Below are 25,390 nucleotides of genomic sequence, written 5' to 3' on the forward strand. Positions count from 1 at the left end.
TACAGTAAATAACATTTTTGTAGCTTCACTAAAACTGATGCTATACAGCAATTTAATATGATCATAGAGTAGTCTGTGTTACTTTAAATTAAGACAAACTACTAGGTTGTTGGGATTACATTTCAAAAGGGAAAAACAGCTTAAAAAGTAGAATGTTCCTAGGGACTGAAGATGCTGGGTTATAATTAGAAAACGTTTTCAAAAAGACAATATTGAAACCTTATATATGTCTGCATATGTGCTTTTCAGAAACCCAACAATATCATAATATTTAAGTAGAACGCATAAATTGATTTTAAAAAAAACAAACTAGTTAGTCTGCAAGAACATGTATCTAACTAATCTGGATCCAGACTAGTATCAAGTAAATGATTAAAGAAAAACTGCTGCATACAAAAATGTTACTTCTTTCAAACATTACCAAGTGTTATTTGTTTATTTATTTTCTTTGTTAATTAGACTGGAGGGCTGGTCCACGGACCCTTTTCAGCCATAACCCAGGCCCTCTAGGCTCCTAAATATTTAAGATTAACAAAAACTGAAATACAGTTACTGAAAATATACAAAACTTTGAGCAATACATATACTAAAAATAATGTTTGTAGCTTATGAAAAAAAAAATCAGTCTGTTGTCATGTGACAAACTCTGGTAAATGAAGTGATTAAACAAACAGGTAAAGCAACATATGTGTAACATGGGTTATCATAAGGTGCACAATAGAAATCAAAGGTCAGTGCTTAATTTACTCAAGCTGACCAGCAAGCATCCCTCCAGGTCCAGTTCACTCATTTACTACAACTTGTAATCCCTATGAACCTACATACCAACACTTTACAGCTCACTTGTACAATTCAGCTTTGTATCTGGTTATATGATGTTTTCCATCTGTACAACTTTGGCACTGTGCATTTTAAAATGTACTATATAATATGAGACTCAGGTTTACTCATTCAGTTGTGAAACCCTGTACACCTGTTACCACTGTTAAATAATACTTTGGTTTGGCATTTAAAAGACAAAGCTGTGGGAAATCTGTCTTTTGAATATTATAAACTTTAACGAATCAGCATTTTCCCTATTTATTTTCTGAGTTGCAGTATGTACTGTACTGCCAGAAGTGACATTCTTGTCTATTCCACTGCTATCCAACTGCTAGCTGCCATTATTCCAGAAAGATCTAAAGCTGTTGTACAACAAAATCATATTCATGTCGCAAGAGAGTTTATGAACCATGTCCATGGTCATTCACACACTGCAGCTTCTTACAAAAGCACTTTGTAAGTTTACATGAACCGTGTTGAAAAGTGAAACTAAGTTAACCAATAAACAACAATTCGACATTGGCTGCGGGCCTTTGGCTGTTTGCCAAAGTTGTTCAAGGAAGAGTCCGATGTAGATCTTCTACTTCAAGTAGCCAAGCTTTCTTGTGGATGGGATTTTCTGAAAGGTCTGTAATTTTTACAGCTCGTATGACAGGCTCTGGAGTGCAGGACTGAACAACTCCCATTACCATTACGTATTTTCCTGTAAGAGATACAGATTGCAGAATAAGTTTACAAGGTTCACAAAAACAGAGCATGCCATTTGTTTACGGTTTTAATTCTGAAAACAGACATTCAGAAGAATTTTTTTATTTCACATTAATTTCACTTTTAGCACTATATTCAGGGTGAAGAGACCCTCGGTTTTTCCATAAGAGACAAAAATCTGCAATAAGAATGACTGTCTGGGGGCAAGGCAAGGAAGGACCCGAGAACAAGTGGAAAAATGAAACAAGTTTCAACAAAAGTGTAGGCTGTACCATACTCCTAGGGCAAAAGTCTTTAAAAGCAGAATTTGGAAGAAGAAAAACTGCTGATGACCACCAAATCTGAAATAATGTGGGATACCCATATTAGATAAATCAAAACAGCACAGTTTTACATTGCTAAAACTATTTCATATGTTATGTCCCCAATGAACATACTCTTTACCTGGAAATGTATCGATAATTTCTTGTATATTCCGAGTGGGCTTACTGATGCTTCTACCATCATAGTTTTTATAGGGAATGGTCAATTCCCAATTCAAAATCTGAGTAAAGTTTGTGGTTACATCTCCAAGGATTTATCATTCCATTTTATTTTAGTTGTATTTGTTTCCCAGGGTAGAGCACTGATCTGCATGGACCTCTTTCAGATTCAGTGTTTGACCAGTTATATTACTTTCAGGCTAAACATAAATCTTCTTAACTAGAAATTTCCTCTTTCCTCTGTGGGACACTATTGTGGAAAGTATGAAAGCATCTCTGTTCAAAATCAATTACTTTAAAAATTTCTTAAAAAAAAAAAAAAACACTCACTTGGAAATCTCACCACAACTGGACAGTATGGACCTACATATGCACTGCAATCTGAAATGTTCCATCTGAATCACAGCCACCTACTAATGAACAGCAACAAAACTCTAAGATAACCATCTTCACAATTTTTAAATATAAACACAAATAAGAAGTTATGTACTCACCATAACGTTCCATGTGAGTTGTTCATCTCGCCTTCATTCTTTACTGATGGGATCGACTCCGGTACGGCCGTATGCAAAGCTCGAGGTCTTCCAGTATCTCGAGGCCAAACCCCTATCCCATGATGCACTGTGAATGACCTCAGATCTTGCTTGCTGCGTGTACTATAACCATATAAATGAGCTATTCTCCTAAGGAGAGGAAGAAGAATTGAGCAACCAGGATGAGACCTACCTCCAGGTCAACTATCAGCCTGGAGGGGGAAGGAGGGAGGGAAGTAAGAATGAAGGCGAGATGAACAACTCACATGGAACGTTATGGTGAGTACATAACTTCTTAATGTGAAGTTGTTCAATCTCGACGTTCATTCTTTACTGATGGGTAGCATCCCTAGCACCATCAATCTCAGGTGGCTCACGGGAGTACATTCTTCAGAACCGTAGACCCAAAGGAAGCCCTGTTCCTGGAGGCCTTATCAACATTGTAATGAGTGATAAAGGTATGAAGTTTAGACCAAGTGTCTACTGCACAAATGTTATCAAGGGGCAATTTGGCTTGGAACGTAGAGATGTAGAAACTGCTCTGGTTGAGTGAGCTTTAATCTTGTGTTGTAAAGGCATATTAGCAGCTGAATAGACAAAGGTGATACAATCAGATAACCATTTAGACAGAGTTGTTTTAGCCACTGGTCTACCTTTTCTGGCTTTAGAGAATGAAACAAAGAGCTGGTCTGATTTCCTGATATCTTCTGTTCTATCCAAATAAAATCTGAGCTGTCTGTGAACATCAAGTTTGTGCAGCATATACTCCAACTTATTGGAATGATTAGGGAAGAAAACTGGTAACTCAATGACTTGGTTATTATTAGATTCTGAACAAACTTTGGGCAAAAAAGAAGGATTTGTCCTAAGTGATACTCTGTCAGCATGAAAAATCAAATAAGGAGGGCTGATATACAAAGCTTGAAGTTCTGACACTCTGCGGGCAGACGTAATAGCTACCAGAAAAATGGTTTTCCACGACAAATATTTGTGGTCACAAGATGATGCTGGTTCAAACGGGGGGAGGATTATACGATACAGCAAAAAATTTAGATTACAAGGAGAATAGGGAGGTTTCGCTGCAGGTCTCATATGAAATGTTCCCTTGACAAAAGCCTTGGATAACTTGTGGGACATTATATTTAGCCCATCGATTCAGAGATGAAAGTTAGATATAGCAGCCAACTGAACGGCGGCCACTCCTTTATTAAAAATCATAGTCAAGAATTCTAGTATGGATGTCAAGGGGGCTTGGTAAGGATCAATGTTCTGCTTAGAAGCCCATATGGAAAATCTCTTCCACTTACTAAGATATAATCTTCTAGTGGACGGCTTATGAGAAGACAAAAGGATCTGTTTAGTCTCAATGGAGAAGTTATGAAGCCTGGCTATGAGGGGAACTGGAGCAGCCAAGCTGTCAACTTCAGTGACTGCAAAGAAGGATGGAGGTCCCCCAACGGATGTGTTGGGAGGTCTGGAACTGGGTCCAGAATCCAGGGATCCTTCAAGAGATGATGTTGAAGGAATGGGAACCAAATCTGCCGAGGCCAATGAGGGGCTATAAGAATGATGGTCCTTACCCAGAGTTCTACAGAAAGCAAAATCCCTGGGATCAATGGGATGGGTGGAAATGCATAGAGGAGACCCGGGGGCCAATTGTACGAGTGTGTCTCTCGGGGCTTCTCCCGGAGGAGAAATCAGGGCAAAGTAGCTTCTGCATTTCGTGCTGATGTGGCTGGCAAAAAGGTCGCAACAAGGCTGGCCCCTTTTGCGGAAAATCCTGTCCGCAATCTCTTTCTTGAGGGACCACTCATGCGGCAACAAGATTGCCCTGCTTAGTTTGTCTGCTATCACGTTGGATCTCCCCGGGATGTGCGTTGCCAACAGAAAGCACTGGGAGAAAACAGCCCACTGCCAAACTCCGAGGGCTTCCCGGCAAAGGGGGTAAGACTTGGTTCCCCCCTGCCTGTTCAAGTACCAGACTACTGACATATTGTCTGTCTGAATTGCAATCATTCCTAGGGGAAGAGAGTACTGGAAGTACTGCAATGCTAAAAGTACTGCTCTCATCTCCAGAACATTGACATGCAAATGTGACTCTTGATCCGTCCATGTGCCTTGGGCAGTCTTTCCCTGAAAATGCCCCCCCCACCTTATCAGGAAAGCGTCCATGGTCACATTGGCTACTGGAGGAGGTAGGACAAAAGGGCGTCCTATGGTTATGTGAAGAGACGTCAACCACCACTGGAGATCTTTCTTGCAAGAGCTCGTAATTAAAATCGTATGATCCATTGGAAGTTCCTGATAAGACCACTGAGTGAACAACAGCCATTGAAGAATCCGCATATGCATCCTTGCTAATGGTATGGCCAGGCCAGGATTGCTGCAGCCATCAAACCCAATACTTTTACAACTTCTGAAGCTGGTGCGCTATCTTTCGATACCAATGTGCTGACATGCTGATGAAGAAGGAAGACTCTTTCGATTGGTAGTTTTAGAGTGGTGGTTGAAGTGTCTAACTCTGCCCCGATAAACATTATATGCTGCGAAGCGACAAGGCAGACTTTTCTGAGTTGACTGTAATGCCTAAGTGATTGCAGAGTGTCAGAGTGTATTCCCTTGCCTGAATCAGTTGATGCCTGGTGGTGGCGGTAAGGAGCCAATTGTCTAGGTACGGAAACACTTGGAATCCTAGACGCCTCAGGTGAGCCATGACCACTGCCATGCATTTTAACACTCTGGAGGCTGTAGTGAGACCAAAGGGCAGGGTTCGAAATTGATAATGATCGGCTCCTAGCCAGAAATGCAGGTGATCTCTGGATGGCCTGGCCATTTTTATGTGGTAGTACGCATCCTTGAGATCTATCGAGCACATCCAACTGTCTTTCCCTAAAAAGGGAAGTATAGACTGTAGCGTGACCATCCGGAACTTCTCTTTCTTCACATATTGGTTGAGTCTGCTGAGGTCCAAAATGGGTCTCCAGTCCCCTGTTTTCTTTGGAACCAAAAAGAACCTTGAGTAAGTTCCGAGTCCTGTTTGGTCTGCTGGGACTGGCTGGATGACTCTTTTTTTCTAGCAACTTGTGGACCTCTATAGTTGCTTGTTCCCTGTAACTGATTCTGTAACGGGATTCTCCTTATGAACGGGGTGGGGGGGGGTGGCAAAAGGTATGAAGTACCCTCTGGAAATGATACTTTGTACCCTGCTGTCTTTTATTTCTTGTAAAACAAACAGAAACAGGCTCCGAACCAGTGGGTAAAAACTCCAAAAGATTTATTAAAAGTGAAGCGCTTTTCATCTTCCGTCTTAGGAAGACTTCTTCAGACAAGAGAGAAGATTCCTTCTACACAATTTAAAAGCAAAAAGGCGCCAAAACAGCGCAAAACATACAACATACAGCTGCCCGTCGATTAAACACTCAAGACCATAATATTAGTAAAACTATACTAGTTTACAAAACTTCCGTCAATACTGATATCAGTCCTTCAAAGCTCCGTTCCTAAAATTCATGACAACGGAACACAATACATAAACAAGGAATCCCCATGTGTAAAATGTAACAGAGAAAATGTTTCTCAACTGCAATACAAGCATTTACATAAGAATATGTATATATATATATATATATATATATATATATATATATATATATATATATATATATATATATATATATATAAGAAATGCGTGCTTACTTTAAATACAAAGTGTATCACCACAAAGGCCAAATCAGTAACCAAAGTTTGTTAAATATGTACGCTCTTCTTTCCATTGTTAAAGACAGTCCTTTGAATCTCTGTTTTTAACTTCATTATTAACGGAACACCATACATTAAAAGGTGTCTCCGTGCATAAAAATGTAACCAAGGACTGCTTTAGTCAAATGAAAGGCGAGTTCTAACATAAAAATAAATATATACTTATACTTCAAATACTAAAGATTGTTTCAACATATGGTGTACTTAATTTGAATGCGGACTGTCCTCACAAACATAAAAAAATGACAATGACCACTGTTAATTGAAATATGTATAAATTCTAAAGGCTTGTATCCTTGGTAAAAAAATAATCCTTCAAATCTCTATTACTGAATTCATTACAAATGGAATACCATACTTAAGAAGGTGTTCCCGTATATGTAAATGCGGCAAAGAAAATACTTCGTTATAAATGTATAGCATAAGAAGTATAGCAGGTATAATTATGTATGTAAATATGAACAATAAACAAATATACAAAAACATGAATATAAATATAAATGCATTTGTAAATTAAAACTAGCAGAACCAGGTTACCGACACCTGCTAAAAACTGGCATTACCGGTAAACCTGAATTAATGAAATAAGTTATCCTAAAAATAATAAAAAATCTAAATGAAATAACTACATATTCTACCTACTTAAATGAATTATATCAATTAAATCTATTTTGATATTGATAATACTATGTCAGTAAATATGCAAAGACTCTTGGGCCTTTTTGAAAAATCTAGATAGATTTGAATTTCAGGATAATATATTTTTCCTCACGATAGATGTAGTTGACCTTTACTTTTCTATGCCACATGACGTAGGGATTGAGTATGTTACTAGGAACCTTATTACCCATGGAGCAGAGAATGAAGAGATTTGTTTAATTCAAGAACTGTTAGACGTGATCTTGAACAACGATTATTTTGGATTTATGGTGATATTTACAAACAAATAGTTGGTGTAGCTATGGGTTCCCTATGTGGAGCAAGTTACGCCAATTTGGTTCTAGCTCAGTGGGAACATGATCATGTATTCAACAATGACAATTTTAAGAAAGTAAAACTCCAGAATAGGTTTTTGGATGACATTTTATTATGTTTCAAGGAAGTGCAGATGATGCAAGTAGTTTTGTTGGTGTACTAAATTATAGTACCTCATTCTTAAAATTTACTTATATGTATAGTGAAGACACTATTAATTATTTAGATGTCGAATTGAAAAGAGATGTTGTACGTAGAGGTTTTTTAGCTAAAATATATAGGAAACCCACGTATTCAAACACCTTGTTGCACTTCTCTAGCTGCCATCCATTCCATCAGAAAAAAATCTGTTTTGAAGGGACAACTAGTGAGAGCAGCTCGAATGACAACTGAGGACTCGTCATTTGATGAGGAATGTACCTTGTTGAAATGCATGTTCATGAGTCATGGTATCCTGAATTTTTGGTTGATGAAATAGTGGGAGAAGTATTTAACCCCATCTTGACTTTAAAAGAAGTAGATGCTAACTTTGATGTGTCGGATGAGTTGAGGCTGGAGGCCCCTGTTGTACACCTATCAGTAATAAGTAAGGGTCAAATAGGTACTGGTTTGGAGAGGTACAGGAGGAGTTTTATTACCCCTTTCTCCCTGGAAGCAAAATATATTCATGATATCCTCAGAAGGAATTGGCATTTGCTGACATTTGAGAAGGATTTGGTGGAGAAATTAGGTGATACACCTGAAATTATTTTTAAAAAGGGTAGAAACCTTAAAAACATTATGGAAAGTACGATATCAAAACCTAATAGAATTGAAGGTACATATAAATGTGAGGCATGTAGCTATTGCAAATTTATATCTACAGGGTCTAATTTCATAGTGAATCAATGTACGTTTAAAGCAAGGGGTCGGTACAATTGTAATTCTAAATCAGTGGTTTATTTAGCTTTTTGTCAGTCATGTCCTGCTTTTTACATTGGGAAGACTGACAGAAAACTAAAAGAAAGGATTTATGAACACACGTACCACATAAGAAAGAAGAGTACCTCGCGAGACACTGTAATGACAATCCATCTCATGCCTTTTTATTCAAAGTGATTGACCAGGTAGTAGTTGATGAAAGAGGAGGACCCCAACAGTTACTGTTAGAGAAACGGGAACTTATTTGGCAACTTAAACTGAATTCTTATACGTTACCTGGTCTGAATGAAGTCACTTCTTTGACTTGTGTTTTGAAATTAAGAAGTTTGTTAAGGTGATGTTAATATATGTATGGTAACTCAAGTTAGTACCTAGGTTTAGTTTACTTAGCTTCCAAGTGTTCTTTATAGGGTGGTTTGATATTTTATTTATTTCATTGTTGCAATACATTAGAATGATGTTTAACATTGATCCATTTTGTATTTGAGCAATTCTGTTACTTTTTATTGGCACAATTGCTTTATGGATACCTTATTTTAGGTATATTCATTTTTTTAGTATTGTATTTAATTCCATTTTATTTATTTTTTAGTGCAGTACATAGAATGGGGTTCAACATTGACCCATTTCGTATTTGAGCAATTCTGTTACCTTTAGTTGGCATAATTATTTTGTGCATACCTCTTTTAGGTATATTCCTTTGTTTTTACTGACATTATTATCAATATTAAAATAGATTTAATTGATATAATTCATTTGTTAAGTAGGTAGAATATGTAGGTTATTTCATTTAGATTTTTTTTATTATTTCTAGGATAACTTATTTCATTAATTCAGGTTTACCGGTAATGCCAGTTTTTAGTAGGTGTCGGTAACCTGGTTCTGCTAGTTTTAATTTACAAATGCATTTATATTTATATTCATGTTTATATTTATGTATTTGTATATTTGTTTATTGTTCATATTTACAAACATAATTATACCTGCTATACTTATTATGCTATACATTTATAACAAAGTATTTTCTTTGCCGCATTTACATATACGGGAACACCTTCTTAAGTACGGTATTCCATTTGTAATGAATTCAGTAATAGAGATTTGAAGGATTATTTTTTACCAAGGATACAAGCCTTTTGAATTGATACATGTTTCAATTAACAGTGGTCATTGTCATTTTTTTATGTTTGTGAGGACAGTCCGCACTCAAAGTAAGTACACCGTATGTGGAAACAATGTTTAGTATTTGAAGTATAACTATATATTTATTTTTATGTTAGAACTCACCTTTCATTTTACTAAAGCAGTCCTTGGTTACATTTGTATGCACGGAGACACCTTTTAATGTATGGTGTTCCGTTAATAATGAAGTTAAAAACAGAGATTCAAAGGACTGTCTTTAAAAATGGAAAGAAGAGCGTACATATTTAACAAACTTTGGTTACTGATTTTGCCTTTCTGGCGATACACTTTGTAGTTAAAGTAAGCATGCATTTCTTATATATATATATATATATATATATATATATATATATATATATATATTCTTATGTAAATACTTGTATTGCACTTGAGAAACATTTTCTCTGTTACATTGTACACATGGGGATTCCTTGTTTATGTATTGTGTTTCGTTATCATGAATTTTAGGAACGGGGCTTTGAAGGACTGATTGACGGAAGTTTTGTAAACTAGTATAGCTTTAATACTATTATGGTCTTGAGTGTTTAATCGACGGGCAGCTGTATGTTATATGTTTTGCGCTGTTTTGGCGCCTTTTTGCTTTTAAATTGTGTAGAAGGAATTTTCTCTCTTGTCTGAAGAAGTCTTTCTAAGACGTAATACGAAAAGCGCTCCACTTTTAATAAATCTTTTGGAGTTTTTACCCACTGGTTCGGAGCCCGTTTCTGTTTGTTTTACAAGAGTTTGTTCATCTTGATTTGCTTTGTGTTTTATTTCTTGCCAAGCGTCTGGATACAAAGATAAGCGACCCCCGACTGCCTCCAGAGCAGGACAATCGGGCCTCCTTTCAGGAGCGCTGGTAAGATTGGCCAGAGAAGTGATCGCTGTCACCCTGATGTTGCGGACCCCCACTGCCGCGAGAGCGGCGTCTTCCACTATTACCCCCTCCTCTGCCCCTAGAGGGGGGGTTCACCACACACCACATGTGTCCTGAAAGGCTCCTTGGGCTTTCAGGAACCACATTATTCCTCCCTTTTGGCCTCTGGGGTAAGGCCGAGTAGGGGTGGAAAAACGAACTCCGACGGCAGACACAGTCTTTCCCTCCTGTTCACACCTGGACAAAATTTCCTTCACTTTTGGCCCAAAAAGGGATGAGCCATCAAAAGGGGTGTTTACGAATGAAGACTTAAAGGGCTCCACAAAGGAACACAAGCGCATCCAGGAATGTCTTCTGAGAGCGATTCCTGTACCAGCTGCCCTACTCGTTCCATCAGCTGCATATGATAGGAGACGTATGGATGAGTTAACAATAGAATTTAGGGTAGCAAGCTGAGCAGCAACTTTGTCAGAGGCCCCTGCAGCTACAGTACCCTGAAGAGTATCTCCCAACTCCTTAAGGAGATCTCTTCGCAACCTAGTGAAATGGGTCAAATAGTTCAGTGAACGGAGAGTAAAAGTCGCTGAACTAAACATGCATTTCGCATATCTATCCATGATCCTAGACACTCTGTTAAGAGGATGAACAGATGAGGAAGTCTCAGACATTTCCTTTTTGGTGGCCGCCGCCACCACCATGGCATCAACAGGGACTCCTTTGGACAAGAAAGTTTTATCTGGTGGAGCAGATATAAACTTATTAGGCATCCTAGGAACAGGCTCCATGGACTCCGGTGAGTCCCACGCCCTCCTAGAGACCAACTGCATTAGCTCATCGAAGGGCAGAGACACCCAAGAGGTGGAGGGTTGAAACCTGAAAGCCTTCAGGAGAACTGACTCATCCTCAGTAGGGCTTTTGAACTGCCAATCACCCCTCTGCCTAAGGTTCACGTGTATCTCAGCAAAGGAGATATCCTCAGAGGGGGGGACCCTTTTGCCTCATCCAAGTCAGTATCAGATGTTAAAGACTCCTGTGGGGAATCCAAGTGTCTCCTCTTGCACAATCTCTTCCTGGGAACCGCCTCAGTGGAAGCCTCTGGGGAGGTCTCGGAAGAGCAGGGGCACCCTGTGGGGCTACCTGAGGCTCTGGATCTCTACGCCTAGCCTGGACGACGGAAGCAGAAGCAGACACAGGTGCTTTGGGGGAAGAGAAAGCAAGGCCTGAAGTGGAGAATGTCTTGGGGGACAAGGTTCTCCTCATGGCTTTGACGGCACCATGGCTCCGATGTGAAGGAGTCGATGGACCCGAAGGAACCGCCAACCCCTCCCACACTGAGCGAGCTGGAGGTAGGAGCCGAGCTCATCCGAGCCGAAGCCCTGAGAGGAAGAGTCGGCACTGAAAAGTCGGTCTGACTATCCGCCTCGGACCCGACTGGAGAGTGTCGGCTCCTAGAGTACCTGGTCGGTGCCAAGGAGGTCAGAGTGGATGGAGCCGAGGACACTGGAGCAGGTCTTGGCTCCAAAGGCTCCACAATCAACAGGTCAGCTTCCTCTGGCTCTGAAGGTCCGGTACAGCTCGGAGGAGGAGTAGTCAAGTCAGGAGTAGTGGTCTTCGGCTCCGAAGCCGCTTGGGTTGGAGCCGACAACAATTTAGCAAGGTCTGGTGCCTGTAAAAGCTTCTGCACAAATCAATCCATATCCGAATCTGGCAGGCTGACAAAACATCTAGAAGAATGCACCGATGGTGCCGACTGAAGCAGTGGAGATAAAGGTCTTTTGGATACCGGTTCTGAAAAGAAAAGACAGTCGGCTCCGAGGTCTGTGGAGCCAATGTCGCAGAATCCTCCAACTTTTCTTAGACTGCTTAAAGTCCTTAGAGTCCCCGGAAGATATAGAGGATTTGGAAGACTTGCTGGCCACATCCTGGTCACTCAAAGCTTCTTGAAATGGATGCTTTAACAAGCCTCTGTCTAACAATTTCCTTTTCCTCTCTAGTAACACTCTCGTGGAAAAGAATGACAAATACTACAAGACTCCTGCAAATGGACAGCTCCTAAGCAGTAAACACAAGTTACATGTCCATCAGTAACAGACATTTTTTGACCGCAGTCTGGACACTTTTTAAACCCAGACTTTGGGTGTTTATCTTTGTCATCTGCCATTATGCTACTAAGGAAAACACAGATCCGATAATCAAGAATATCTTAGGCTCTAACCCCACACACACACACGCAAGGAGCCTAAGAAAAAAATGCACACAATATGTATAAACTACTTAATACACAACCTAGGCTCTAATAGCACAACACACTAAGGTACACCAAATATACGTAAACTACTAGGCTCTAACTGCACACAGAAAAAAACGAGCCTGACAGGAAAGAGAATTAACCACTAATCTAAGGCCCAAATAGAAAAGGCCAACTCTAGAAAAAGTATATATATATATATATATATATATATATATATATATATATATATATATATATAAATATCTCTGCAGAGATATTAAAGAGCAGAAAGGAACTAGGCCAACAACACATGAAGCTAAGAAAATATAAATTAAATAGTCACACATGGGAAAGGGGAGCTTTTAAGAAGCTATAGAAAATGAACTACCTAACTAGCAAACTACTTAGAACAACTTAGCAACAATTACTAGAAATAACTGCTAATACAATGAGTTTTGAAAAAAAGTACTGGCCGAGCTTGCACTGGAACCTCCGATCAGATGCCGTGGCAAACTAGATCTGGGGGAATTCACAGTGCATCATGGGATAGGGGCTTGGCCTCGAGCTACTGGAAGACCTCAAGCTTTGCATACGGCTGTTTTGGAGCCGATGGATCGGCTCTGAATCTATCAGTAAAGAATTAACGGTGAGATTGAACAACTTCACATCTAATTTGACCTGCAATAAGTTAAGGGTCTAGTCTTACTCTTCAACATGCATCAGCTTGCTCCTTTTGTCTGTTTGTGCTAAAATACATATTTCTTGTAGTTACTGTCACTGAAGATCTGAGAGATGTTTCAGGACTGGTAATATTTCAAGCTCCACAAGCAGTATGCAGTTAAGGAAAAGTAAGCTGGTATCAAATATTTTTCCATCCTGCAGCTGATCATCAGGTATCGCCAACTCCTCTCCTCATTCACAATGTCAACTACACCCACCTTTGAGGCACATCATTTATGCAGTGTGGAACTTGCCAAGCTTGTAATGCTGTTTCACTGCAGTTTACCTAGGTTGCCTCCCTCTCCCTAGGATGGGTGAGCCTACATTGGCCGGCTCACCCCTGGTTGCTCCAGTGCCTAATGCTGCAAACTGAACAAGTTGTTATGTACTCACCATAACGTTCGATGTATGTAGTCCATCTTGCCTCACATTCTTACCCGTGGGTTCGTAGCCGAATATCGGCTCCGACTCGGCCAACTTTTCTAGCTCGAAGTCTTCTACTGGCTGGGCTAAGCAGGTATCCCATGCTGCACTGCTCCATATCCCCAGATCTAGTTTGCTGCGAGTACTCAGTCATACCCCATGCATACACAACCTCCAGGTAAAAAAAGGAATAAGCCAAAGGTAAAGAGAACTCTGTAAATAGAAACCTAACCTCCAGATCCTCCAGGAAGGGGGAAGGTGGGAGGGTAAGTAAGAACGTGAGGCGAGACGGACTACATACATCAAACATTATGGAGAGTACATAACTTCTTGATGTTATGTAGTCCAATCTCGCCTACATTCTTACCTGTGGGACAGCGTCCCTAGCACCTACATCCTGGGTGGCTCATAGGAAAATACTCCCGAGTACTGTGGAACCAAAGGACGACCTGCCCCTAGATACCACATCCAATTTGTAATGAGAAACAAATGTGTGAGGAGAAGCCCAAGTAGCTGAGCACATATATCATCCATCTATAATCTAACTTGATAGGCTGTAGATGTAGAGACAGCCCGAGTAGAGTGAGCCTTGACCGGAAACGGCAGGTCTTTACCTCCTGTGGAGTATGCGAAAGAGATGCAACTGGATATCCATCTGGATAGGGTGATTCTGGAGACAGGGGACCCAATTTTATTGTCCGAAAAGGAGACAAATAGTTGATCAGACTTCCGGATAGCTTTTGTTCGGTGCAGATAAAAACATAACTGTATGTGAACATCCAATTCATGAAAGTTAAAAAATTCTGCCTTGTTTGAAAAATGGGGAAAGAATACAGGCAACTCAATAGATTGATTAAGGTTAGATACGGAAGCCATTTTAGGAAGGAAAGAAGGGTTTGGTCTAAGAGAAACCCTATCCTTATGGAAGATCAGATATGGAGGTTTGATAGAAAGGGCTTGAATTTCTGAAACTCGCCTGGCTGAGGTGATTGCTATTAAAAAGGCTGTTTTCCAGGTCAAGAATTTCAAATCATAGGCAGCTGCAGGCTCGAAAGGCGGTGAAGTAAGGGCTTGTAGAACAAAATTGAGATCCCAGGGCATGACAGGTTCGGAGACCGGAGGACGGAGTAATAGAGTACCTTTCAGGAAGGCCTTACAGGGTCTGTGAGCCATGAGACTAGGCTCATTAGCAACATGAAAATTAGAGATCACTGCCAATTGAACTTTTATGGTAGCTGATGCAGAACCCTGATGGAAAAGCATAGACAAAAACTCCAAGACTGAAGCAATCAGGGCTGTGTAAGGATCAATTCCTTGGGTATGCGCCCAAACAGAAAACCTCTTCCATTTGCTAGAATAAATCTTCCTCGTAGGGGGCTTATGTAAGGAGGATAAAATGTGAACTACCTCCGGCGAAAAATGATGAAGCCTAACTAAAGATGGAAGTGGAGTAACCAGGCTGTCAACCGGAGGGTCATCAGGGAGGGGTGGAACTGTCCCGACATGTGTGTCAGTAAGTCTGGTTGAGGGTACAGAATCCAAGGAGTGTCCACAATGTATGGTTGAAGAAAGGGGAACCAGACTTGGCGAGGCCAGTGTGGAGCAATCAGAATCATTCTGCTTACCAAGAATTGCGCTTTAGGTCGCAGCAAGGCTGACCCCATCTGCTGAAGATTTGTTCTGCAACTAAACGATTCAGGGACCAATTGTAAGGCATCAGAATACCTCTGCTTAGCCTGTCCACTATCACATTGGAATTCCCCGGAATGTGCGTTGCCACCAGAAACCGTTGGGAAGATACTGCCCACTGCCACACTCGCATGGCCTCTCTGCACAGGGGGTAAGATCTGGTTCCCCCCTGCTTGTTTAGATACCACACTACTGACATGTTGTCTGAGTGTATTGCAATCGTGCCTAGAGGCAGAAAGCTCTGAAGTGCTTGCAATGCAAGCAGCACCGCTCTCATCTCTAGGACATTGATATGCAGATGTATCTCGTGATCCTGCCACGTGCCTTGGACCGTCCTGCCAAGATAATGCCCCCCACCTCACCCCATCTGGGAGGCGTCCGTGGTCACTGTGGCAACCGGGATGGGTGGAACAAAGGGTTTTCCCCTGTCCAAATTGTTGGTGCAAAGCCACCAACTGACATCCTGTTTGCATCTGTCCGTGAGCAAAATGGGGTGAGAAAGTGGAAATTTCTGGAGAGACCATTGAACAAAGAGGAGCCATTGGAGAAGTCTCATGTGCAATCTCGCTAGAGGGACCAACATAATTGTCGCTGCCATGGTCCCGAGGAGTTGAAGAACCCATTTTGCCTTCGCTTTCTTCAAGGGCATCAGGGTGTGAATCTGTTGCTGTAAGACTCTGATCCTTTCCTGCGGTAAAAATGCTCACATTCGAACGGTGTCTAATTCTGCGCCTATAAAGGTGACACGCTGTGAGGGCAACAAGGCAGATTTTTCCCAATTTAGTGTTATGCCCAACTGTTGACACAGAGTGATGGTAGCATCCCTGGTTTGGATTAGTAGATGCCTGGTGGGGGCGGAAAGGAGCCAGTCGTCCAGATACGGAAACACTTGGAATCCTTGACGCCTCAAGTGAGCAGTCACCACCGCCATACACTTGGTGAACATCCTGGGGGCTGTGGTGAGACCAAAGGGCAGAGCTCGAAACTGGAAATGACTGGCTCCCAGTCGGAAGCGTAGGTAACACCTGGATGCCTTGTCCATTTTGACATGGTAGTAAGCATCCTTGAGGTCGATAGAGCACATCCATACCTCCTTTCCCAACAATGGGAGAATCGATTGTAGTGTGACCATACAGAACTTGGCCTTCTGTACATAGTTGTTCAGTCGGCTGAGATCTAATATGGGTCTCAGGTCCCCTGTTCTTTTAGGTACCAAAAAGAATCTTGAGTAAGTCCCTAATCCGACTTGGTCTGAGGGGACACGCTGGATGGCGCCTTTTTCCAGCAGCTTTGAAACCTCTGAGGCTGTTTGATCCCTTTGACTGGGTGGAACGTCCGGGATTTTTCTGACTGAAGGGGGGTCTGACGTAAACGGAATGACATAACCTCAGGAAATTATTCGTAATACCCATCGGTCCTGGGAGATGCTTTTTCCAGGCTTCCGGATACAATGAAATTCGACCCCCGACTGGCTCCGGATAAGCACAGCCGGGCACTCCCTCAGGAAAGAGAGTAGGGAGAGCCACGAAAGGAATCACGGTCTCCCGAATTGCAGGGGCCCCCTCTGCCTCTAGGGCGGCGTCTCCCTGAATAACCTCCCCCTCCTCTGTCTCTGGAGGGGGACTCACCTTGTGCTGCAGGAAAAAAACCTCTGTGATTTTTTGAAGCACATCTTCCCACCCTGCTGGGCCTTGGGGTAAGGCCTAGTGGGAAAGGAAAAACGGACCCCTACGGCAGACAGGGTCTTTCCCTCTTGTTCGCACCTGGTGAGAGTGTCTTTCACTTTGGTTCCAAACAAGGAAGAACCATCAAGGGGGGGGGGGGGCGTCAGTGAAAGAAGACTTGAAGGCCTCCACGAAATGACAAAGGCGCAGCCAGGCTTGCCTTCTAAGGGCGACTCCTGAACTTGCTGCCCTGCTCGCTCCATCGGCTGCATATGAGATGAGCCGCATGGAGGAGTTGACGATGGAATTGTGGGTAGACACCTGGGCGTTACCCATCTGGGCTACCGCCTCAGGGATGTTACCTGCAAGAGTATCTCAAAACTCCTTGAGGAGATCTCTCGGGAGCAGAGTGAAATGAGATAGATAGTTCAGCGACCGTAAGCTAAAGGTTGCTGACGAGAGGGTATGTTTCCCGTACCGGTCCATTGTCCTAGACTCCTTGTTAGGAGGATGGACAGAGGAAGAAGTCTCTGCTACTTCCTTCTGAGTGGCCGCCACAACCATAGCATCCACAGGGACCCCTTTAGACAGAAACTCTTTACCCGGGGGAGCGAAAAGAAACTTGTTGGGACGCCTGGGTACGGGCTCCACAGAATCAGGGTTCTCCCACATTCTCCCACAAATAAGATATAGGAGCTCGAAGGGTGGGGACACCCAGAAGACGGAGGGCTGAGTGCCAAAGGCCTTAAGGAAAACAAGACTCCTCTGAGGGAGTTTTGGACGGCCAGTCACCTCTTTGTTTCAGTATCTCCAGGATGTCGGAGGAGGAAACATCATCAGAGGATGACTTGGGGAACCCCTCCGATTCCTCGAGGTCAGTATCAGAGGTGAGAGACTCATCCTGGGAGTCTATGTGCTTCCTCTTGCACGTCTTCTTTCTAGGGGGCTCCTCAGGCACGAACTCTGAAGGGTCCTCAGAAACTTGGGGACCACTCATGGGGATATCCTTAGGCCTTGGCACTCCACTGTCTCACCGGAGCTGTGGGGGACAGAATGACCGACCCGCATGATGTAGCTAACGATCTGGCAAGCGCAGTCTGCATGGCCTCAAAGGCAGGCCCCCCCCGAGTCCGAGGACCGGCCAGCCTCTGAGACCAAGACAGGAGTCGGGTTCCCTCGAGCCGAGGCACCGAGAGGAAGACTTGGAATCGTAACATGCCCCGAGATGTCCCCCTTGGGCCCGACTGAAGAATCTCGAGTCCTATACCCCGTGGATGGAGCCGACGGGGTTGGAGCAGATGTCAGTACCGATCGGCCCGGAGGGGCCATCGGTGCCGACCCAGGAACATCACATGGCACGGAACACTCTGGCTCCGAAGACAGAGATGCACTCGGAGGAGGAATGATCGAAGAAGGGTCCTGGAGGATTTGGAGGACAGGGATGGAGATTGAAATCTCCTCTCAGGTGAACCTGGTCTAAGACTGGGCGAGTGGCTCCGAAGAGGTTCCAAAATAATTGGAGCCGACGCCGAATCCATCGACACTGACACTTCCTGCGGCCCCGAGGACAGTGGAGCCGAGAATGTCGAAGCAAGTTTTGTGACTTTCTCTAGAGGCTCCGAGGAAACTGAAGGAGCCGGAGATCTCTTTTTTGATTTAGACTTAGATTTAGCACTGGGAGAAGAATCCATGGCCTCTTCAAAAGAGGGTTTCAAGAGTCCCTTTAAAATCAGCTTATTCTTTCTTTCCTGGAGTACCCTGAGACTGAAAGCATGGCAGAAACTGTAGGACTCCTGCAGATGAATGGCTCCCAGGCAATAAACAAAAATTGAATGCCCATCTGTGATGGGCATCTTGTAACCGCAATTAGAGCACTTCTTAAAACCCGAAGGTTTGTTCTCTTTGGAATTCTTAGACATTTTTGCAACAAGCAATAACAAAAAACCAACACAGCACAAGTCACTTGTTTGACAAGAAAGGACACAGACACGCAAACCACAAAAGGCGGGAACAAGACAGAAAGCTGCACACAACCCTCAGACGGGACAAGCACTGAAACAAAGAAGGCCAAAAAATCTCTAACTAAAATGGTTTTTGACTAGAATAGCCAGGGGAAACGACTCTAAAACCTCTAACTTAAACGGTTTTAGTGCTAACAACACAGGACAAGAGGACTAGGTCCTCTAAATAAAACGGGCCTAGCCCGTGGAACAGCAAGCCAGATACCACAAACCACAAAAACAACACTAAATAAACACTAGCTATGAAAATAGCTTTTTGTTTATGACAAATTTTTCCCAAAAGGAAGAAAAAAAGAGTACTTAGCCACAGCCAAGAGCGAGACCACATCCAAGCTACACGAGCGGCAAACGAGATCTGGGGATATGGAGCAGTGCAGCATGGGATACCTGCTTAGCTCAGCCAATAGAAGACTTCGAGCTAGAAAAGTTGGCCGGGTCGGAGCTGATATTCGGCTCCGAACCCACGGGTAAGAATGTAGGTGAGATTGGACTACATAACATCACTAGTTAGCCAGGGAGTAGTAAGGGCTTTATCCCTCTGTGCCATGGGGCTGCTCGGTGTGAAACATTTTAAGTGTTACAGCATATTCTTCCAACACTGTCAATATAGCAGTTTGGTCCCAAGTGCCACCCCCCCCTTCTTCTTGTTAACTCTCACACTTCATTTTTTAGGTTGTAAATTCAAAAAGATGCTTAACAAAATAAAAACGGAAATGGTGTAGAAAGACCAGTATATTGAGTGTTCCATAAAAATACTACTGTATTAACCATTCATGATATTTTATCTACAGCAGTAAAGACAGTTCAGGAGATGCAGTTTTGGAAAAAATCAAAAGGTGCTTCAACAAAGTATTATTTTAAGGGTGTGCACACTTACTTAACCAGCTTATTGTACGTTTTTTATTTTTTTATATTTTTCCCCTGACAGACTTGTTTTTCAATTGAATTGTACAGATTATAGGTCACATTAATGATGGGAAAGGTTTTGAAATGATTTACTGTGGTCTCATTTTTTTACATCACAAAAACCTGGCATTTTAATAGGGGAGTATACACTTTTTAAATCCACTATAGGTTATAAATCAGCTAGAATAACAGGATTTGTGTTGGCATGCATTTTTCTAATGAATATGAAGTCTAAAACTCAGATGTCTGTCATTATTCAGCCCAGAGGAGGCGGAAGTGTTGTTATTCTCTGTTGTCTTTTGCTAGGGCTGAGGCAGAAATTTGATGGTTGGTTAAAGACAGGTTGGATAAAAGGGAGTCTACTGTATGATGCAACACTGACTATTCACACCGAGTATTCATCTGGCTGTCACTTCGTCCCATTTCACATCCTCTATATTAGAGCTTCTTACTGTTTTTTTTTAAACTATTCTATCAATTTGGCATCTTTGCTATGTAAATACCTATCCAAAATGTACCCATTACTTTTTGGGGGGGGTATTTCTATTGTGTTTACTTCTCAATAGTCTGTAAGACCTTCTTGTGTCATCAATGAAATGCTTTATTTTGTAATTTTCTTTTGTAGTTATCAGCACACCTTTCAAGTTTTTTCTGCTTGTGCTGATAATTTGTGTTAATTTTTGGAAACGGTATGTGATAAGTCCAGGTCAGTTTTTAATGCAAGTTGCTTTACCACATCTATTTTTCAAAGAATTTTTGAAGATGCCTTCCCTTTCCTGTATTCTTCTAAAAATACTATTGTCTTACCTGCTTTATATTGTTCTCCATTTGATGGCACCATGGTGACATGCTACTTGTTCCCTTACTTTTGTTTGTTACTCTGTTTCGGGGGTAGTATTTCATTACATCCTATTTATTTTTTGTTATAAAACCTGAATTTCTCTTAACAGTCCGATTACTGGGTTCACCTGTTTTACCAGACTGTTAACATTTTGGGTATTATTTACTTTTTTGTAATCCATTTTTGAATCTATTTTAATGTCTCTTCATCTCTATTAAATCAAGCAGGTCTTCCCTTAGATCATTTTCTTGTGGACTAAGAGCATCTTTTTAACATCTCTATTTTGTGCTCTTTCCCTAACTCAGTTCCTGAAAGGACTTTCACGCAAGACTTCTACAGAAGATTCCAGAACACTGCCTTGTATCATAGCTTCGTCAGATGTGCCCTACACGATCTCAGGCCTCATTGATCCATCATGTTGCAATATTACCTGTGTCAGAGTTATCTGCTCTTTTCCTTGTGCAGTTCAATCTGTACTTTCTTGCAAGTCTCCTTACAGAAGGTTCCAGAACATCATCCAGTGACATTTCTTCAGATACATCCCGTTCCACCTGCTATTCCTCCATCTGGGGGTTTATTGGCCTATCATTTCGTGAAATTGTCTGTGTCAGAGTTTCCGCACTTCGCATATGGTCTGTCACTTCAATTTCTATGTTTACTTTCTACCCTGCATCTTTTTTTGCATTCCCACTTTGTCATCCTATTTTTGTAATGTGAAATTTACTATATCAGTATGCCTTTACCTGTATTTTTATTCAAGTATCTTTGCAGCTGCATTTTTGTACTGACTGGTTTTGCTTTCTTCTCTGCATAAATATCTTATTATTTCAGATCTGTTTTTCTTTCCCCATGCCTGTTTTTCTTTATTGCAACCTTAAAAAAATCTCTCGTTTTTGTTAGCTTTTTTCACTTCCTCAGTTGATCCCTTTTCCAGAAAAACTTTTTTTCCTGAGCTGTTGCATGAAAAATCTTATATTCCTGTTTAAAGCTTTGAACATTTTTTTCTTGGGCAAGTATTTTTCTTTCCATGTCTGGAAATTCTGTTTTTTTTTCTTGCATAACAGCAACAATACATGATCATAGGATCAAAGTTAACAAGCATAAAGGGTCTTTTTAAGCTTAGACATACTTTCCAGAAACATTACAATGGTATTGATCCCAAATTTTTGAGGGGGGTGGGGGGATCATAGCTCTCAACCTCTTAGAGCATGAAATCTGGACAAAACTATAAATAATGGGGGAGACAATGTCCCTATTTTGGGCCTCGTTTTAAATATTGTTCTTACAAACTTAGAAAGTTGATAGAATAACAGGTTTTGCACTAGTATGAATTTTCTGAAGGGTATGAAGTCTGAATTTCAAAGTCTGTCAGTATTTTCTAACTTCAGTCCTTGATGATTTGCCAGAAAACCACAATTTTAGGACTAACAGGCTAAAAATACGAGACAAAAATCTGGTCATGCTGTGAGAAATCTGTACAGTTGAGAGGTATAAGGGGACAAATAAAATTGAGCCTTTACAAGTTTCCTCTAACTCACAGAAACAAGAGTGCCAGACCAAGGGTAAATTTGTGATTTCCCATCCACTGATCCAAGTCTCACATGAACAACTGGAAGGAAGAACTTAGTTTCTCATGGCTTGGAACCTTATTTCAGAGAAAGGGCAGCCTCTGACACAAACACCTGTCCCTCCAATATGTCCTACTCATGGCTAGGTTTAGGTTCTTGGATCGGGTATTTCTGAAGCTATTTGTTTTGAAGATGTGCAACATGTCCATTAAGGCCAAATCAGGATGCTCTGTAGGACAGAGATAGGTTGCCTCTTAGCAATCTGTAGCAGAATATAATGACAATTGCTTTGAGATGGGCCACATAGGGCATTTTCACATCATCTATCCTTTTTTGTGAGGAACCTCTGTAGTCTATTTGTTGCATATACCTAGTTAGGTATAAGCAACAAAACACGTGCAGTCTCTAACACAGGAACGACAGCAGCAACTGTAAAAACCAAAGTCTTTATTGTATAAGAATACAGATGAGCACTTTCGCGTATTACTACGCTTCTTCAGATTAAAGAATAAAACAAATTCATCCTATTTAAGCATAGTCTAATTATCTAATTAATTCAAGCTCTCCAATAGGCATTGTGTAAGGAATTAATCCATTGATTAAACACACCTTAAGAATTTCTTTCAAAGACAACAAAAGGCACATTACATCAAGAGGGTTATCACATGAAATAGCAGTAACAATGATATATAAATGAAAATAGAAATGGAAGTAAAGACTTTCTCTAATACTTCAGGAGTTAATAAATAAAATCATGTATATAAATAGCAGATAAAAACTCTCACATATAAGCCTAACTAAATTTCCATTTAAAATACAAATAAAAATGCTATATCACCCAAGAAATATAAAACATTCTTAAAGGTGTATATATATATATATATATATATATATATATATATATGCAAAAATACAAAAAATACAAGAAATATACGTATATATGTGTATGTTTGTGTGATACTAAAACCTTATTAATAAATATGAATATAAATATCAAAAACTACTCAAATACAACCTTATCTACGGGACTTTAATACAGATCGTAAGGAAACGTAGGTATTAAGACCTGGTGGGTAGTGAGCTCTTAATTTAAAACCCACTTAAGTTCTTTGCTTTCCAAATAACTCATGTAGTCTCCCTTCTCTGATTCTGGGGACGATCTGAAGTACTCTAAATACAAAACCATGATCATTGTGGATAGAAACATGCTTCGCTAAAGCATTCAATTGATTGTTGTTCCTTATGTCATAAATATGGTTGTAAATCCTATGTTTGAACTTCCTTTTGGTCATGCCCACATAAAATGCAGGGCAGGAATGACACGTTGCTAAATAAACAAGACCTGATGTGTCGCAATTAGCATTGAACCTAGGACTAAAAGAAAAATCCAAATCTGGATGTATGAAATCTTGTACTGTCGATATATATCCACAATAATTGCAATTCTTACACGGATAAGTCCCTCTCTCTTGTGGTGTGTTCATGCCCAATAAATTAGTTTCTCCTAATCTAGTACTGTGATCAATACATAATAATCTTTTTAAGTTCTTGTTATTCCTAAAAACAAATCTAGGGGTGGCCCCCACTATATTTAATACTTTATCATCTAAAGTCAAGACGCCCCAATGTTTAGATATAATTTTTTTAATCGCTAAGCTATCATTCGTATATGTAGTTACAAACATAGCCTTGTTAGAAAATGTGTTTCTATTCCCATTTCCATAACCTATTTTTTTAATAGTTTGAGTGTTAAGATCCCTATCTTCTCCCAGCACTTCAGATCTAATCTGTCTCACTAACTTAGCATCATAGCCCCTCTCGGTGAAAATCAGTTCCATCTTTTCTAATTCTATAGTCAAATTTATGGGATCCTTACAGAGTTTCAAAAGTCTCTGAAATTGACACTTCACTATCCCTTTAAAGATGTGGCGAGGATGCATGCTATCATATCTTAGTATAGCATTCTTCCAACAAGCCTTTCTGTGAAGAGAAGACAGTAACCTGTTATCTCGAATGCTTAGATTTACATCAAGGAAACTTACAGTGTCATGTGAAGCTTCAATAGTGAATCTTAAGAAACTAGTAGTAGTTTCCAGATAAGCTACAAACAAAAGAAAATCTTGCAAACTCCCATCCCAAACGACAAGGATATCGTCCACAAATCGTTTATAGACCAGACATTTTTTGAAGGATTTATGACTAAATAAGAACTCCTTCACCCACTGGTAAACCACTAAATTAGCATATGTATTCGCGCAGGGGGTGCCCATGGCAACCCCTGCTAGTTGCAAAAACATATGCTCCTTAAAACAAAAAACATTGTTGTCTAGAACCAACTCTAACAACTGGCAAACCAGTATCTCCATATTGCGATCTATAGATGGTAAAGCTTGGAACAATGCTCTAATTGAGTCAATACCCTTGTCGTTCGGGATGCAGGTGAACAAATTCTGGACATCCATAGTTATTAAAAGGTGTCTATCTCTACATAGTTCAACTTCTAGGGTATCCAAAAATTCCAAAAGCTGATAAGTGTCCTTCAGGACAGTCGGAATATCGTTAACAAGGGGTCTCAAAAGCTTTTCTAGATAGATAGAAATGTTTTCCGTACTCCATCTATCTCCCGAGACTATAGGACGTATGGGAGGTGGATATATCCCTTTATGCATTTTGGGTAGTCCTTTTATCACTGGGAGTTGGGGGTGAGTAGTGTAAAAAAACTCATACAAATCTTTACTGATCTGGCGACACATCAATAAATCATAAAGTGTGTCGTTGATATCACTAAGAATTTTATTCAAACCTTTTCATCTATACGTTTATATGTAGAATGATCACTGAGCATGGTCAGCATATAACTGTCATAATCTTCTCTATTAAGTAACACAATGCCTCCCCCTTTGTCTGCGGGTCTGATAGCAACAGAGGTATCGTGAGATAGCTTCTTTAAGGATGTATTTTCCTCTTTGGACATATTAAAGTATAAGCATTTCTTATTGCCTTTCAGAAAATAGGTATATAAGTCCCGTTTACATAGTTTAACAAAACTTTCCACAATGCCAGGTAATG

General features: G+C 40.8%; 1 protein-coding gene across 1 annotated transcript in view; it reads right to left on the reverse strand.

Annotated features, from left to right (window-relative positions):
• Positions 1-401: 401 nt before the first annotated feature.
• RMI2 (RecQ mediated genome instability 2) overlaps positions 402-25,390 on the reverse strand; it is a 126,989-nt gene continuing 102,000 nt past the window's right edge. The window contains exon 2 of the mRNA XM_044065034.1: positions 402-1,525. Coding sequence (XP_043920969.1) covers positions 1,377-1,525 — 149 coding nt within the window. The 3' untranslated portion in view covers positions 402-1,376. The remainder of the gene's footprint in view (positions 1,526-25,390) is intronic.

The sequence above is a fragment of the Protopterus annectens genome, chromosome 3.part0 (genome assembly GCF_019279795.1).
Source record: "Protopterus annectens isolate FY-2018-M chromosome 3.part0, PAN1.0, whole genome shotgun sequence".
NCBI classification, from domain to species: Eukaryota; Metazoa; Chordata; order Ceratodontiformes; family Protopteridae; genus Protopterus; species Protopterus annectens.